Source organism: Carcharodon carcharias, chromosome 1 (assembly GCF_017639515.1).
Source record: "Carcharodon carcharias isolate sCarCar2 chromosome 1, sCarCar2.pri, whole genome shotgun sequence".
NCBI classification, from domain to species: domain Eukaryota; kingdom Metazoa; phylum Chordata; class Chondrichthyes; order Lamniformes; family Lamnidae; genus Carcharodon; species Carcharodon carcharias.
Window position 1 is genome coordinate 137378240 of NC_054467.1, and position 16666 is coordinate 137394905.

The 16666-nt window shown below is 42.2% G+C and overlaps 1 protein-coding gene across 7 annotated transcripts in view; it reads right to left on the reverse strand.

The window, feature by feature from the left end:
- LOC121283302 overlaps positions 1-16666 on the reverse strand; it is a 121697-nt gene that overhangs the window by 74255 nt on the left and 30776 nt on the right. For 3 of the 7 annotated variants that reach the window (XR_005944230.1, XM_041197753.1, XM_041197739.1), the window contains exons 1-2: positions 11615-11799; positions 9504-9803 (exon numbers count right to left, since the gene is read on the reverse strand). Coding sequence is in view for 6 of the 7 variants with exons in the window: in XM_041197753.1 (XP_041053687.1) it covers positions 9504-9803; positions 11615-11780 (466 nt within the window). In the remaining variant the exon portion in view is untranslated. Of the gene's footprint in view, positions 1-9503; positions 9804-11601; positions 11801-16666 lie in introns of those variants that run through there. The other 4 variants (XM_041197770.1, XM_041197761.1, XM_041197780.1 and 1 more) reach the window with 3 other exon arrangements.

A 16666-nucleotide genomic window follows, 5' to 3' on the forward strand; every position in this document is an offset into this window, starting at 1 on the left:
CAGGTACTAGGATAGACCTCAAGGGTAGTAATAGTGAGTTTAAGTTGGTTGTTTCAATCCTTTGCAGGTCTCCCACTTTATAAAGCCTATTTCCAAAAGGACAGTACATTGGAAAGGGCGCTAAAGATAGTGACTGGATGATTTGAGATTTAAAATTTAATGTTATGAAGAACAATTCACAGAACTGAATTTGTTTTCTTGGGAGGAAAGAACATGGTAATGGAACATGATTTGTGTCCTTTATGACAAGAGACATGGCATAATATAAATGTAAGAAGCATGAATTGTTCAAAGAACTAGAGGCCAAATGCAAAATTAACAAGCTTCAAATTAGGATGGTAAAACAAGTACCATTTTCCTTTGCTGTGTGGTGCATATGTAGAATAGTTACCCAGTAAATACAATGGATGTTGGTACAAACAGGAGAAAGACAAACAAACAATACTTATTTCCTCTAAATACCTGTCCGTAACCAAAAAGTGTTTAGAGTTATTTTTAAGATGTGCTGTGGTGTGTTTTCCCAAACCCTTGATTTGTGTGATCCAATTTACTAGTAACATACAGCAATCTCACATTATGATTAACGCAGAAGGTAAGTTTATTTCACATTCAAAATCCAGGTGAGAAGTGTTCACAACATTCCTCTCCACTACACACACACACACATACACACACACACACACACACACACACACACACACACACACACACACACAGTAGGGTATGGGGATGGGGTGGGGCAGAGGGTAGAAAAACGAGGATTACAACTATGGATAGTAACAATACAAAAACCACAGAAATCGATATTAGTTCACATGATTTCCAGAGTCCAGAGTTAGAATCTAAGGAGGAATTATTTCATGTATGAGTACGAGTTCTGCTGGCTGCAGAATTCACTTTACAGTTGATGCTGATACCGCAAGATGAAGCACGTACACAGAAACTGGATGGGTTCTGCAAGTGATGATAGGAAATCTTCCAGCAGAGACAGGCTTTGAGGATCAGGCTGTTGTTTTGTCTGGAGGTCTGTTTCTTGGTGGTACACCAGTTGGATGTCAAACAACAGACTGTGAGGCTAAAGATGTAATATTAAAACTGTCCAAAAAGGCCAGAGGTTTGGATCATGTGACATGTCGCATTCATGGTTAGTTGCAGCTTAACAATCAGTTTCTGTGCTTCTGGCCAGAGTTCCATTGCTCCTCATTAGGTGAGAGACAAAGTGGTTCTTCACACCTCTTACAGTATAATGCTTTTCGATCTCTCTCTTTGGTGATAGTTGTAGTTGGGGGGGGGAGCGCACAGTTTATCTGCACTTCCTCTGTTTTTGTTGATTACAAGGGGTCTATACAATGAGGTGTGAGATTCCAGAGACTGAGTGTAGAACTCTTTTGTTCTTGTAACTTCTCTTGGTACTTTCCAGAACAAATGACCAATCCTGTGGTCATGTGACTTGTAGCAGCCATCTTTTTTTTGTTCAGCAGAAAATCCATTTAAAAAAATAGCAATAAGAGTAAAGTTTTGAACACACAGGCCAGAATCTTCAGGTCAGCGAGCGGGGGCAGGCCCCACTCGCCGATGGGTAAAATGATGCGCGGTGATATTGGGCATGCATCCCGACATCACCACGCATCATTCAGATCTTCAGTTCGGCGGGTGTGCACCGGAGTCAGCTGCGCACCTGCCAAAATGTTAAAGGCCTATTAAGGCCATTTAAATTCTAATTAGAATAACTAACTGAGCCACCCATCCAACCTTAATGTTGGCGGGCAGGCAAAGAGCCCAGGAGGCCTTCACATTTATCATGAAACCTCATCCATGGGTGGGATGAGGTTTCATGAAGGTTTTAAAACTTTAATAAAAATTTTTAATAAAATTCATAGACATGTCGCAGCTCATGTGACACTGTCACAAGAGAGGACATGTCTTAAAAATTGTTTTCTTTATTTAAATTTTTAAAAATCCAACTAATCTCCCTGAGGCAGCTCTGTGCCTCAGGGAGATTTCTGCGCTCTTTTGCGTGCATGTGCGAAAAAGTGCAGGCCCCAACTCAGCCTACTTCCCCCACCAACACAGGGGGCACTCATTGGGCCTTAATTGGCCCACCCACGTAAGATGGCGGCACGCAGCCAATCATGGACGGCGATCGGCTACGCTCCCGCCCACGCTCGCTCCTGCCCAACCCCCTCGACAGGGTGTAAATTCTCCCCAGTGTTGAATTTTTTTCATGTCATAGGAACCCAACAATGTCAATCAATTAATTATAAACAAGAAGTAGGTAAGTATTTCTTTAAGACTGAAACTAATATGGCTGATCTGAGCCTGAGTAGAAATCCAAATGTTCTAATTGATTTTAACAGCCCTTGGCCACAGTGGGCAAAAGTTTTCCCATTCCTGATTGCTGTCGTTAGCCCATGCTGAAAATTGCTTGGGCGTGGATGCCCTATCAAAACATGATTGATCTTTGCTGTGAAGCCCTTCACTGTAGAATAACTTAATGCTACTCTGCATCCGGACTCAAGGGCCTCAACTGGACTGAGGGCAGGCAGGCTGCCATAGGCTTCATCCGCCCTTGTGAAATTTCAGACAAGTCAGAAGCAGGCAGATAGATGACAGGAAGGCCATGCAGGCCATTTTACGGGTCATCCCAGCTGCAAACCTGCTGGCAGGGGCCCATAAAGTTCTGCCCAGAGTTAGTGGGCTGAATTATAGGAGGTACTGAATTCCACACACCCCGTGGCTAAAAAAGTCAGGGAGTTGACTGCCCAACAAGGGGAACACCAGCTGCCCTATGGCTATTGAATGACCAAATAGCCATTATTAGGCTGGAGGCTGGACTTCCACCCTTCTGGATCAGGAAGTCCAGTCTCAGAGAACTGCCATTTAATCAGAGACTGGCAGCTCTTCAGTATGGGCAGCACAAACAAGAAGAGGCGAGCAGCACTAGATTCAGCCCTGCAGGTGAGTCACAGGTCTCATCTGGTGCCAAGTTGGCAGGTTTGAGTGAAAAGGGTCGAGTGTAGTGTTTGAGAGACCATGGGAGGAGGGGAACCTGAGGGGGGTTAACAGATGGGAGAGGACCCTCTGAATGGCCAGGGGGAGAAATACCTGGATAATTTGTTCCAGAAGACAGTCACACCTCTTAGAAGAAGGTCATCTGTTTTAGTCAGCAGTGAGGGACAGGAGGATGTGATTGTCAGTGAAGCAGGTAATGGGACTGAGCAGACAGTAATGGAGGAGCCTCAGACTTAGCAATTGTCAAATAGGATTGAGGTGCTCACAACCTGTGTGGATGAAAGTGAGGTCAGCAAGTTGGATGAACTGACTGGCCATAGCACCATGGTACAGGAAGCCATTCAAGTGGGGGGAGGAAAAAGGAATGCAGTGGTAGAAGGAGAGAGTATAGTGATTGACACTGTTCTCTGCAACAACGAGCGAGCCCAGACAGCTATGTTGCCTGCCCGGTGCTAGGTGTCAGGATATCTGCTCAGAGCTGGAGAGGAACTTGCAGTGGGAGGGGGTGGATCCAGTCGTCATGGTCCATGTAGGTACCAATGACATAGGTAGGTAGAACTAAGAAAGAGGTTCTGAAAGCTAAGTATGAGGAGCTAGGCACCAAATTAAGAAGCAATCTCAAGAGTAATGATCTCTGGATTATTTCCTGAGCCACATGCAAATTGGCATAGAGCAAATAAGATTAGAGAGACAAATGCATAGCTCAAAGACTGGTGTGGGAGAAGTGGGTTCTGGTTTCTGGGGCACTGGCACCAGTATTGGGGAAGGTGGGGGCTGTACCGTTGGGAAAGTTTACACCTGAACCATACTGGGACGAGTGTCCTCATAAATCACATAACTAGGGAAGTAGAGAGGGCTTTAAACTAAACAAGAGGGGTGAGGGACCAAGCTTGGGTAGAGGTAGCAATTCAAGGTGTAGAGTCAAGACAGGAGAGCAAAATAGTAATATGAAAAATGAGGGTCAGAGAATGGCAAGAAGGGACAGGGAGAAAAAATCCTAAGAATGCATCAATAGTCAAGACTCGATGTTACAAAGGTGACAAAAAGACAAAACTCTATCTGAATACGCCTAGCATTGATAACAAAGCAAATGGTCGCATTGAAGTAAATAAATATGATCTGATAGCAACTACAGAGATGTGGTTGCAGGACGACAAAGATTGGGTCCTTAATATTGAGGGGTACATGACATTCAAGAAGAATAGGAAGCTAAGTAGAGGTGGAGGGGTAGCACTGTTAATCAAAGAGGGTATTGGCACAATAGTTAGAGAAGACCTTGGTTCAAGAGATCAGGATATAGAATCAACTTAGGTGGAGATGAGGAATAGTAGGAGAAAAAAGTCATTAGTGGGAGTGGTCTACAGGCCCCGTAACAGTAGCCACAGTGTAGGACAAAATATTCAAAAGAAAATATTGTGTGCTTGTGATAAAGGGGCGGCAATATTCATGGATGATTTCAATCTACACTTAAACTGGAAAAATCATATTGGTAGTAATAGCCTGGATGAGGAGTTCTTAGAATGCTTTTGAGATAGATTCTTAGAGTAGCATGTTCTGGAACCAACCAGAGAGCAGGTTATTTTAAATTAGGTATTGTGTAATGTGACAGGGTTAATTAATGACCTCAGAGTAAAGGCACCCGTAGGTAGAAGGGACCACAATATGATTGAATTTTACATTTGTTTGAAAGATAGAAGAGTAGGTCTAAGACTAGTATCTTAAACTTAAATAAGGGCAACTGTGGGGATGAAAGCTGAGCTAGCTGAAGTGAACTGGGAAACTAGGCTAGAGGCTAGATCAATAGAGAAGCAGTGGCAGACATTTAAGGGGATATTTCAGAGTATCCAGAATAAGTACATTCCTATTATAAAGAAAAATTCTAAGGGGAGGACCCACCAACCATTGTTAACTAAAGAAGTTAAGGAAAGCATCAAACTGAAGGAAAAAGCATACAACTGTGCAAAGATGAGTGTCAAAACAGACGATTGATCAGAATATAAAGAATGGCAGAGAATGACTAAAAGGTTAATTAGGAGAAAGAAATTACAGTATGAGAGAAAGCTAGCTAGAAATGTATAAATGGATAACAAGGGTTTCTACAGGTATTTAAAAAGGAAAATAATAAGTAAAGTGAGTGTTGGTCCTCTAGAGAGTGACAGTGGGGAGTTAATAGTAGATCATAAGGAAATGGCAGAAGAAATAAACAAATGTTTTACTTCTGTGTTCACTATAGAGGATACAAAAACATTCCTGTAATAGCTGCAAATCAGGAAGTGAAAGAGAGAGAGGAACTTGGTGAAACTGAAATCACCAGGGATGTGATACTGAGGAAATTGACAGAGCTGTGGACTGGCAAGTCTCCGGGTCCCGAAGGACTACAACCTAGTCTCTTAAAAGAGGTGACTAATGAGGTAGTCGACGCGCTGGTGTTAATTTTCCAAAATTTGCTAGGTTCTGGAAAGGTTCCATCAGATTGGAAAGTAGCAAATATTCAAGAGGGAGAGAGGCAGAAAATAAGAAGCTTGACGTCTGTCATGGGGAAGTTGTTAGAATTGATCATTAAGGAAGTTATAGCTGGACAATTAGAAGAGATCAAGACAATAGGGAAGAGTCAGCATGGTTTTGTGAAAGGAAAATCACGTTTAACCAACTTATTGGAGTTTTTTTGAAAGAGTAAGATGCACGGTGGCTAAAGGGGAGCCTGTAGATGGGATAGATTTCAAACAGATCTAGCTTTTGATAAGGTGCCACATCAAAGATTATTACAGAAAATAAAAGTGCATGATGTTGGGGATAACATATTAACATCGATAGAAGATTGGCTGACTGGCAGAAAGCAGACCGTATGTATAAATTGATCTTTTTCAAATTGACAGGGGCAGAATTTTTCCATCGGCGAGTTGGGGGCAGGGCACGCTTGCCGACACGAAAATGACGTGGGATGACGTCGGGGGAAACCCCTGACTTCATCCCGCCCCATTAAAACATTCAGGAAGGCGAGAGGACAGTGAAATCAACTAATTGAGGCCATTGACAGGATAATTAAGCCAATTAAAGGCTCTGCCCGTCCAACCTTAAGACTGGCAGGCAGGCCAGGAGCCCCAGCGGGCTTGTGAAAAAAACATGTAACCTCATCCACTGACGGGATGAGGTTTCATGTCGGTTTTAAAAAACTTTAATAAAGTTTATGTGATATTTATTAACATGTCCCATCTCGTGTGACGATGTCACAAAAGCGGGACATGTTAATAGTTTTTTTATTTTTCAACTTACAAAAACTGTCACTGCTCTCCCTGGGGCAGCACTTAATCTCAGGGAGATGTGCACTATTTCGCGCACATGCATGAAAAAGCGCACTTTGACAGTTGGGGATTCCCTCCCCCCCGAACAGGAAGCACATAGCACTTCCCGTCGGGCTGCCTGCTGGGCGAGCCTTAATTGGCTTGCCCACTCAAAATGGCGGCGGGGCCTGTTTCGGCGGCGGAGTTCAGCTGCCCGCCCGCCTCCGAGCCGGTGGGGCCCACCCGCCCATCAAGGGCAAAATTCTGCCCAGGATGTGACGAGTGGAGTCTGTACCGGGGCCTTAACTTTTTATGATTTACATCAATGACTTAGATGAGGGGAGCGAAGACATAGTAGCTAAATTTGCAGATGACACAAAGATAGATAGGAAAGTATGTTGTGAAGAGGACATGAGGAGGTTGCAGATAGATATAGATAGGTTGAGTGAGTGGACAAAGATCTGGCAAATGGACCAGGGTTTTCCAGCCCCGTCGCAGGTGGGACCCACCATGGGCAAGGTGGCACCCCAGCCAGAAGTCCATTGACTTGCAGTGGGACCAGAAGATCGTGGCAGCGTGCAGATACAGAAAATCCCTCTGATGGAGTCTAATATGGGAAAATGTAAAGTTGTTCACTTTGGCAGGAAGAGCAAAAAAGCAGAGTATTACTTAATTGGAGAACGGCTACATAATTCTGAGGTGCAGAGGGATCAAGAGTCAAAAAAAGTTAGTACGCAGGTACAGCAAATAATTAAGAAGGCTAATGGAATACTATCCTTTATTACGAGAGGGATTAAACATAAAAGTAAGGATGTTATGCTTCAGTTCTACAGGACATTGGTGAGACCACACCTCGAATACTGTGTGCAATTTTGGTCTCCTTATTTAAGGAAGGATGTAAATGTATTGGAGGCGGTTCAAAGGAGGTTTACTAGATTGATACCTGGAATGAATGGGTTGTCTTATGAGGAAAGGTTGGACAGACTGGGCTTGTTTCCACTGGAGTTTAGAACAGTGAGGGGTGATTTGATTGCAGTATACAAGATCCTGAACTGCCTTGACAAGGTGGACATTGAAAAGGTGTTTCCTCTTGTGGGTCAGTCCAGAAATAGGGGGCACTTTTTTAAAATTAGTGGTCGCCCTTTTAGGACAGAGATGAGAATTTTTTTCTCTCAGAGGGTCATGCGATTTTGGGACTCTCTGCCTCAGAAGGCAATGGAGGCAAGGTCAGTAAATATTTTTAAGGCAGAGGTAGATAGATTCTTGTTAGACAAGGGAATCAAAGCTTATTGGGGGTAAATGGGAATGCGGAAATTGAAACACAAAGAAGGTCAGCCATGATCTTATTGAATGGCGAAGCATGTTTGAGGGGCTGAATGGTCTACTCCTGTTCTTATTTCTTATGTTCTTATTAAGGCGGGTCCCCTCTGCCCACCACCAGCCCATACAGGGAAACCTGCTGGGCTTGCAGTTTGGCGTGGGCCTCCCCCACCATGGGTTAAACCCAGACAACAGACGGATGAGGCTATTGAGTGGGCATTGATTGCCCACAAGGATCTCAACTGACCCACTTGCCTGCAGGCCATCCACCCCTCCCACACCAGTGATAAAACGGTGAGGGCAGGGGCAGACATACATGCAGCAGGCAGGCTTCCCGCTGGATTTTACATGCACCCCGACAAACCCACTGGCAAGGGAACATATAATCCAGCCCAATGTTTCAGGTCTAACATTTTACAGTTCTCACAAAAGGGCATCCACCTGAAAATCTGGGCTGCATTATAAATCAGATTGGAGGCAGGAAGAGGCCCTTAATTGGGCACTAATTGCCCACTAAAGGCCCTTAATTCGGCCATGGGTGGGCGGCCCATGTAATGCCTCCCCTGCTGCCCATAAGAAAACGGTGGGCGGGTCCCTCAGCACAGTCTCCTAATTTACGGGTCCAAGCATCTGTTTTCTTGTCTGCGGGTGGCCTGTAAAATTTAGCTTGTTACCTCTGTTTCTCTCTCTGTAGATACAGTTGCTGATGCACCTGTTGAGTATTTCAAGTATTGTGTGTTTTTATTTTTGGTTTTCAGCATCCACATATTTCACTTTTGAGGCAGAATTCATGTTAGGACAAAAAGTGCAATGAAAAGGCTTGGTAGCTGAATAGTCTTTTCTCATTCAACACCTTGCTATATTGTTACAATCTTGACAAACCACTTAATTTTGAATTGCAACATCATCCAGAATTGGGTCACATTAAGAAGAATTGCGTTAACTGCACTTTTTAACTGAGTTTTAGGTGGTGTCCCTTGATCATTACATAGGCCAGAATATAACACTCGTCAGGCAGGCACGTGCCCAACCTGACCCAGTGTAAAATGACGCGTGATGACGTCATCACACACTCGTGCAATATTTTGGTTGGCAGGCACGTGTGGGAGTCGGCAGCGTGCCCACCAACAATTAAAAGGCCTAATAAAAGGCCATTAAACAGGTTATTGAATGAAATATTTTGCAGGTGAAAAGGCCAAGCGGTTTTTGCGCTTTTTAGGGAACATCAACCATGGGCAGGATAAGGTTTCCAACAGCTATTAAAAATTAAATAAAAATTAAAACATTTCATTAATAACATGTCCCTAATCATGTGACCTGAGGGGTCTTTTTTAACAATTTAAAATTCTTTATTTTTACTTCTTAAACTCTTCATCTCCATGAGACAGCTCTGTGTGTCAGGGAGCTTTTCCAGCGCACACCCACAGGCATGCGCAAGCCTGTGCTTTCACCCTCCTCCCCCCTTCCACACAGGCAGCGCTGCAGCACGCTTTTCACGCTGGGTGGGTCTTAATCGGCCCCCCGGCATGAAATCACTGTCCGGCCCTGATCGTGGGCAGCGGTCGTCTTCCCAGCTGCTCCTACCCACCCCCGCCAAGCCCACCTGACGAGGGGAAAGTCCTGGCCGTAGTATGATGTGTAAAAATTAAATGCCTCTTATCTAGAAATGAAGTACATGGTGCTTACTATAATTGTTTTTATAAGAGATAAAGAATATTTATACTTTTAAAACAATTATTAACAGTTAACTCTCCACAGATACTAAAAACAAACGAGACATATAAAACAAATGCACCCAGGCACTTTTAAGATCTTGAGATTTTGCAAGTAGTAAAAAGACAAATCGCAAAGTTTTAAGTATGATATAAATACCAGATAAATAGACTTTACCCTGAGGAGGTGATCCCTGATGCAGTGTTTGCTTTTCCTTTGTATCAGTTTTACATATAAACCAGCCTGTGGCTATAAAATGTGGAGTTACGTTCTGAGAAGCAAATTTTCCTTGATTCCTTGCATTGCTGGGATGATTTAAAGAGACTTCTATCTCAGTCATCCTTCCTTGAGTTCCATCTTGTGAACAGTTGTTGATACTAGTAATGTTCATGAATCCGAGCAGAGAAGACGGGTTGGTTACTTTATTTGATAAGGCTGGGTCAATGCACACCACTATGAGCACATTAACAATGTCTCCTGTGAACAGATAACAATCAATAAGTGTGTGAGTGAACTTACATTAACAGAGCTATTGCCATAATCACAGCCAGACACACATGTACGTTCCAGCAGGAGTCTCTGGGTGGTGATTAGGAGCATGGATCCCAATTTTCCCTGTCTCTAGCCCAGGTTGCTAATGCCAATTGTCACACTCTAGTTGTGGCTCCACCTGAGATCAGCTGGCTTAACAGAGACCTCTGGGGAATGAAACTGGGACCATCTGGTCTATGAGCTTCAGTACACCAAGTGGTGTATTTGCCTAATATGCCAACAACGGAGCACACACCTCTCATGCATTGTTAAAAACTGCAATGTTAATGCTGTGCTGTTTAAATTAAAAGATACATTAAAATGTTCTAATGTGCAATTTTTAAAAAAAATCTTCTGAAAGATCAACCAGCTTTGGTCACTTGCTGTGGGAAGAATTAAAGGAAACACGCCTTAAGTAGAATAATCACCAAGTACCTATTACCAAGTGGCTGAAATAACCTGTTTGGTGCTGGTCTCTCACTATCTTTAAAGGCTGAAAACTAGTCCTGGAGGCTTCGGTATATAGAATAACAAAAGCTCCGACTCCTCTTGATGATCTCATCTCCCTCCCTCCATGATTGCTGAAAGGGGCAATTTGAGGCAGAAGGCAAAAGAAAAAATGGAAAAGAACAAAACCAAAAAAAGCCAGACAAAGAAATACTGAATCAGAAAAAAGAAATGGACAGCGAAGTAAAGATAATTTTTTCATCTATGTTCAACCAAAATCTCAGCAGAGAAAAATGAAAAGAAAAAAATACAGCAATAAAGAAACAGCCTGCACAGTTCAAGGTAGGCATAGAAATATATTAAAAAGGGAGAAAGGGAGGAAACAAAATCATAGGGAGAAAAATAGCCCAGCCCCTGATCCTCCCAAATATCATATTATCTCTACAGCTGCTGTTTTGTTCTACCGCTTCCTAACCTCTACCTTTTAATGTCCTTTCTCTCAATTAATAGTATTCACGGTCTCCCACCTAGATCATTGCCTCAAGGGGATTCTGCCTCCATCTTTCATCCCTCAAGAGTAAGGCAGACAAACATGAATATATCTGATGGGCTTAGACACCACACCACCACCCTCCACTCAACCCCACTGCCTGCAACTCTACTTAAACCCAAGGCCAAGTAAGCTACCTCGGCTTTTGACTTGTATTTCTTCGACTATAAGGAACCTGATGTGTCAAACTATTCCTCCCAGTATAAGAAGTTTGATGTGCCCACACGCACTGAGTAGTTAGAATTTGCAGGGAAAGTAGACTTTCATAAAATACATGTGATTATGCACCTGAATTACAATGACTTCAAAATATCTCCGTGGATCTACCCTTATTAATCGTACATGGCTTCATAAAATACATATGAATGTATGCCTGTAGGTATTATAACATCATAGAAAGCAAATTAATTTTTTTTGAGAAACCAATACAACTGTTTAAAAATCAGGTAAAGTAATATCCTATAATTATCTTAAGTGTTCATACATTAATATTCACACATTGGTTTCAATGCTAGAGTACGAATGCCAGTATTATTGGGATAATGACAGTGAACTGAATTTTGAAAATGAATTCTTTTTCATCATGGTGATGTTTGTTTGTATTGGCATAGATTTTAGCAGCACATAGAATTTTCAAAGCGCAATTGACATCTTTAACAAAGCACTTTCCCCTTTTTCCATTCAAAAATAACAAAAACACATTTTGATTGAATACTTAATAAAACAAACTCTGTTATTTTAATATACTTATCCTTTTAACCATCGGTCCCTGAAGAGGAAAATGGCGTCATTCTAGTTGTTAGTGTGGACTTGCAAAAGAGCAGGTAATCTTTCTCTTTTATGTGTAACCATTTCCAATGGGAATGCTCAACAAATGAACAAAACTGAGCTGCCAATAAACAGAAAGCATACTGTGGTAGATACATTAATGCAAAGTAGGATTTCAATACGCTAGTTTATTAGCATTCAGAACCCTTGCAGCATAAGTACCACCCACAGACAAGTAGGTGTAACCGTATGTAACTGACACTGTGGAATAACTGCCATGCATGGTGTTTGTGATAAAGGCCATATCCAAATTGCATGTAGGAGCGATTCTGGAAATGTACAGCATGGGTCAATATCATCACAGCTTTTAACAAAATTTGTCACTAAATATCATCGCAGCTGGAGGAAATAATAGTATTTTATGAACATCGTTTTAACTACCTTCACCATGGAAGGTGGCAGAGGTAATATTTTTGCCCCTGTTTGTTAGTCTGTTTGTAAACAATATATCTGAAAAACTAATGGATGAATTTCAATGAAATTTGGTGCACAGATGTGGTATGGCCCCAGGAAAGAATCATTAGTTCCTGCCAAAGATGCAGATCCAGATCCAGATCCTGGAATCTTTTAAATGATCCATTAACATTGGGAGATAATTGATTTTTTTGTTTAGAATATTGTTGGTTGTTTAGAATATTGTGAGAATATTGTGTATTGTCTCTACTGCTGTGGTGGAATTTGTCACAGGTACCAAACTGTGAGCAATTGGCTCAAATGGTTTGTAAATGAGGGGACTAGTAAACATTTTAATGTATAAGAAAGAAGGTTGAAATCATATTCTTTGCAGTGGAGAGAAGACAGATCCAAAGGGAAGAGGTGCCCTTAACTGGGATCCAAGAACTGAGCAGATCACGGAAGTCTGAAGAATAAACTACAGAAGTCTGAGGAGTTTGCACCAAAGAGAAGTTTGAGAATAACATGAAAGAGAAGTCTATAAGATGAACCTAGTCCCAGTTTTTGCGCGCTGTTGTCCATAGCTGAAAGAAGGATAACCAGTTAAGTTGTGTTAGTTATTGCCTACTTGACTGAGTCAAATTTTTTGCTTAATAAATCTTTCCACTTTGTTACAATTTAAAGGTCTTGCTGTCAACTTATTTATCACACCCGATCTCCTTACAGTTAATGGCGACCACAAACTGGAACCTGAGTCAAAATAATGACACACTGAAGCATTTGAGTGTGGTTACATTATTTCTGTAATTCTCAGGATCAGAACTTGCTTGCACTTGCAGAATCTGGTGACCTTCATAAAGGACGTGATAAAAGACCGCATAAAAAATTTTCTTTGGGCAACTTGGAATCTCAGTGCTGCTTTGCCTGGCCAGCTCGTGACCTGGGAGGGCATACCACAGCATGGTGGGAGTGTGGAGACTCAGTGAAACCTGCCAGTAGTCAAAGACGCAGTTAGAAACTCAGGGCAGTATTTTACATCCTGTGGTCGGGCGCGCGCCTGACCTGATTGGGCATAAAATCACGCAAGGTGACATCAGGCGAGTGTCCCGACATCATTGTGCACTCGGACAATATTTCGCTCAGCAGGCACGCTTCTGACTTTTGCACCCACCTGTTGACAATTAAAAGGGTAATTAAGCCCATTAATGGCACAGTTGTCTCCAATTTTTCATGGCCGGTCCAACCTTACAGGCGGCAGATGGGCAAATTGGGCAGACAGCTTTTACATTTTTCATCAAGCCTCATCCAAAGGCGGGATGAAATCTCCGTTATGAAATCGAATAAAAATAAATATCTGTGGACAGCAATTTTATGAGGTATGCTTTCAGGTGCTCGATTATGATGTATGGACATTTTTTTTGCAGATTTTTAAACATTTACTTCATTATTTGCAGGTCTGCAGCTCCCTGAGGCAGCTGTCTGCCTTCAGGAAGCTCTCTCGCAACGCTCACCCACGCCTGCATGACGTCATCGCCCACCCTCTTCCTGCCCCCACCCTGGCAGCACTGAGCTTTTCAGTGCGCATTTCACGCTGACTGGCTGTTAATTGGACAGTCAGCGTGAAATCACAATCAGGGGCCAATCACGGTCAGGGGTCCGTTTCCCAGACGCTTTTGGGCCCACCGATTGTGCCTGCCCACCAAGGGTAAAATTCAGGCCTTAGAAACAGTAAGGATGGCATCTAAAGATGTAGCTGCAGCTTATAAAGAGGAGTTAGAAAAGTTGCCCGCAGCTTATAAAGAGAAGTTAGAAAAGTTGCCCGCAGCTTATAAAGAGAAGTTAGCATATAAATATTTAAGATCCTGAGGTGCCTTGATAAGGTGGACATGGGAGAATCTAAAACTAGGGGTCGCTCATTTAAAACAGAGGAGGTGAAATTCTTTCACTCAGAGGGTCGTGAGTCTTTTGAATTCTCTTTGTGAAAAGGTGATGCAAGCAGTCTTTGAATATTTTCAAGGCAGAGGTCGATAGACTCTTGGTAAGCAAGCATAGGTTATCCAGGCTTGGTAGGATACAAATTTATGGTTACAATCAAATCAGCCATGATCTTATAAAATAGCAGAGCAGTCTCAAGGAGCTGAATGGCCTACGCCTGCTCCTTGTTCATATGTTTGTATTTTCATACAGAAAGGTTGTCTGTACAAGAATTATTTGCCTTACAAAGGGCAAGTGCATGCCTTTTTCAGAAGTAGTAGCATTTATCCAGGAGTGGTTAGATGAAAAAATACTTAAGGTTGACAAGGCATTTAATCTTATAGTTTAAGAGCACACTTCTGCACTCAGAGACAATGAGAAATTTAAACAGAAAGCACAAGAGATTAATAACCTTAAACAGCAGATATAGGAGATTACATACCAGAAAGATCAACCTGGAATTGGCAGCTGAACAGTCAGCCATGTTACTGCAGTAGCAGAGTCTCTTTAGCTTAAGTGTGGGAACTACTAAGGTAGAAGAACAACAAGCCTGGCAGGAACTGAAGAAGTTCCAGAAGGAGAACGGGAAGCTCAAGCAGGAGCTTAGGGGCGCTAGAGGAGCGGTAAGAGAGGCAGCTAAATAGCCCCATCAGGAAGCAGATCATTCTCTCTAAAAACTGAAGATAACAGAGTTGAAAGGGAAGTTAGGTAAACAGCAGGATTTGGTTTACGAGACGGATGCTATTGACACTGATGTAATGGCAAATGTTCACAATTACCTTGGGATTAGGAACTTTAATTTACCAGCTTTACTCAGCCAAACTAAACACCACCCAGATGAGACCCCAGCAGCTTTTGCCAATCATTTATACAAACTGAGTGCTCTCAGCACCGACAGCCAGTGGATGTTGCAATGGGGGAAGATGAGGAGCAGGTTAAGGCTGTGTTCCTGGCCCAACTTCAGCCTGGGGTTAAGGCAACTTTTGGTGTCTCCAGCCAACCTACGGATCAGTGGACAGAGGTGGAAGCCAAGGTCCCGTAAGGCGTGGAAGATGGTAAAGAGGGTTACATCAGGGTCCTGCTGCGAGGAAATCGGTTGCCATGGTGAAGATCCTTGGCACTCAAGTAAACGCCCCCTGTATCCATGCTATAATTGTGGGAGTAAATGGATTGGAGGGAAAATGGCTTAAAGGAAAGCCATCCAATGTTACGATTGGCGGGCGGGTGAATCAGCCAGGCGGCCTTTGCATTTTTCAGGAGGCCTCATTTAAGGGCGGGATGAGGTTTCCGTCATTAAATAAAAATAAATAAAAACTTTTGGACAGAATTTTCATGTTGCATATGTTCAGGTGACTGTTTTTGATGTGTGGGCATTTTAACCGGATTTAAAAATATTTATTTTTTGTATTTAAATCCTTCAGCTCCCTGAGGCAACTCTCTGCCTTAAGGGAGCTTTCATCCCGCGCTCCCCCATACCTGCACTCACTTCAGTGCTCACCCTCCGCCCGACCCCAACCCAGGCAGCACTGATCGTATCAGCGCACACTTCTGGCCAGCCAGTGTGAAATCGCGGTTGGGGGCTGATCGCGGTCAGTGGTCCATTCCCTGACCACTCCCAGGCCCGCCAATCACGTCTGGCTGCCGAGCTGAAAATTCACGCCTGTGTATCAATTCACATGTGGGATTCTTAAGTCAGTTAAAATATAGGAACTGAATGACACAAGCATCTTAAATTTAAAATGTGAGTGTTGTGCTTTTAAGGAGCTATTTTTGCAAAAGCATTAGATTGCCTTGTGAGAGGCAAACTTCTTCATTGAAACCTTGAAGAAGTCTGGCAGATATCCATTTTGAACTTTTCAAACACTTATTCTAAAGTTAAAAAATCTACCAAAAATATCAAATTAAAGGCACATTTTACTGAAGGCATCTTTCAAATGAGGTTAAATACAAAAACATCAGAAATTGAAAATTGGTTTAAGAGAAAAGGAATGATAAATAGAGAAGATATGGAAAAATTCCATGCCCTTTTCCGCAGTAAAATACTGAAGATTTTGTTTAACTGTGGAAACTAACTTTTTCTTTACATCTATTTTCTATAGTTGTATTACAGTCACTTGAAAAGTCGCTCAAGAAACAACACCAAATGACGTAATTAACATTTTCTTAAGTTATTCACTATTATGTTGTGTGTTGATTTAAATTAAATTTGGAGTATTAAGGTTAAACAACCTGTTAAGGTATGAAAACTAAAAGTTCATTACTGTCCATGGTGACATTTAGTTATTATGTTGAGGTGTATGTGAAAGTCTTTAATTGTGGATAATAAGGCCTACACATCTAAATATTGGCAGTTTTGGATTTTAAATGTAGATTATGTGAATGAGGATTGGTCTTTTTTTAAAATTATCCTGGTTATACCAGAAAATGTAATCTTGGGCGAGAAACCTCTTCCAAAAGCTAAAATGTTTGGGAACAATTGGAGTTTAATCTAAAATGCTGCCTTCCGTGATCAAAATGTTTTCTTTCAAAGTTACTAATGTTGCTAATGGTTTTGGTTGATTTCAATCCCTGCAGGTAGAAATTGTGGAAAGTTGAAGTTAAGGTACCAAAGCATTGA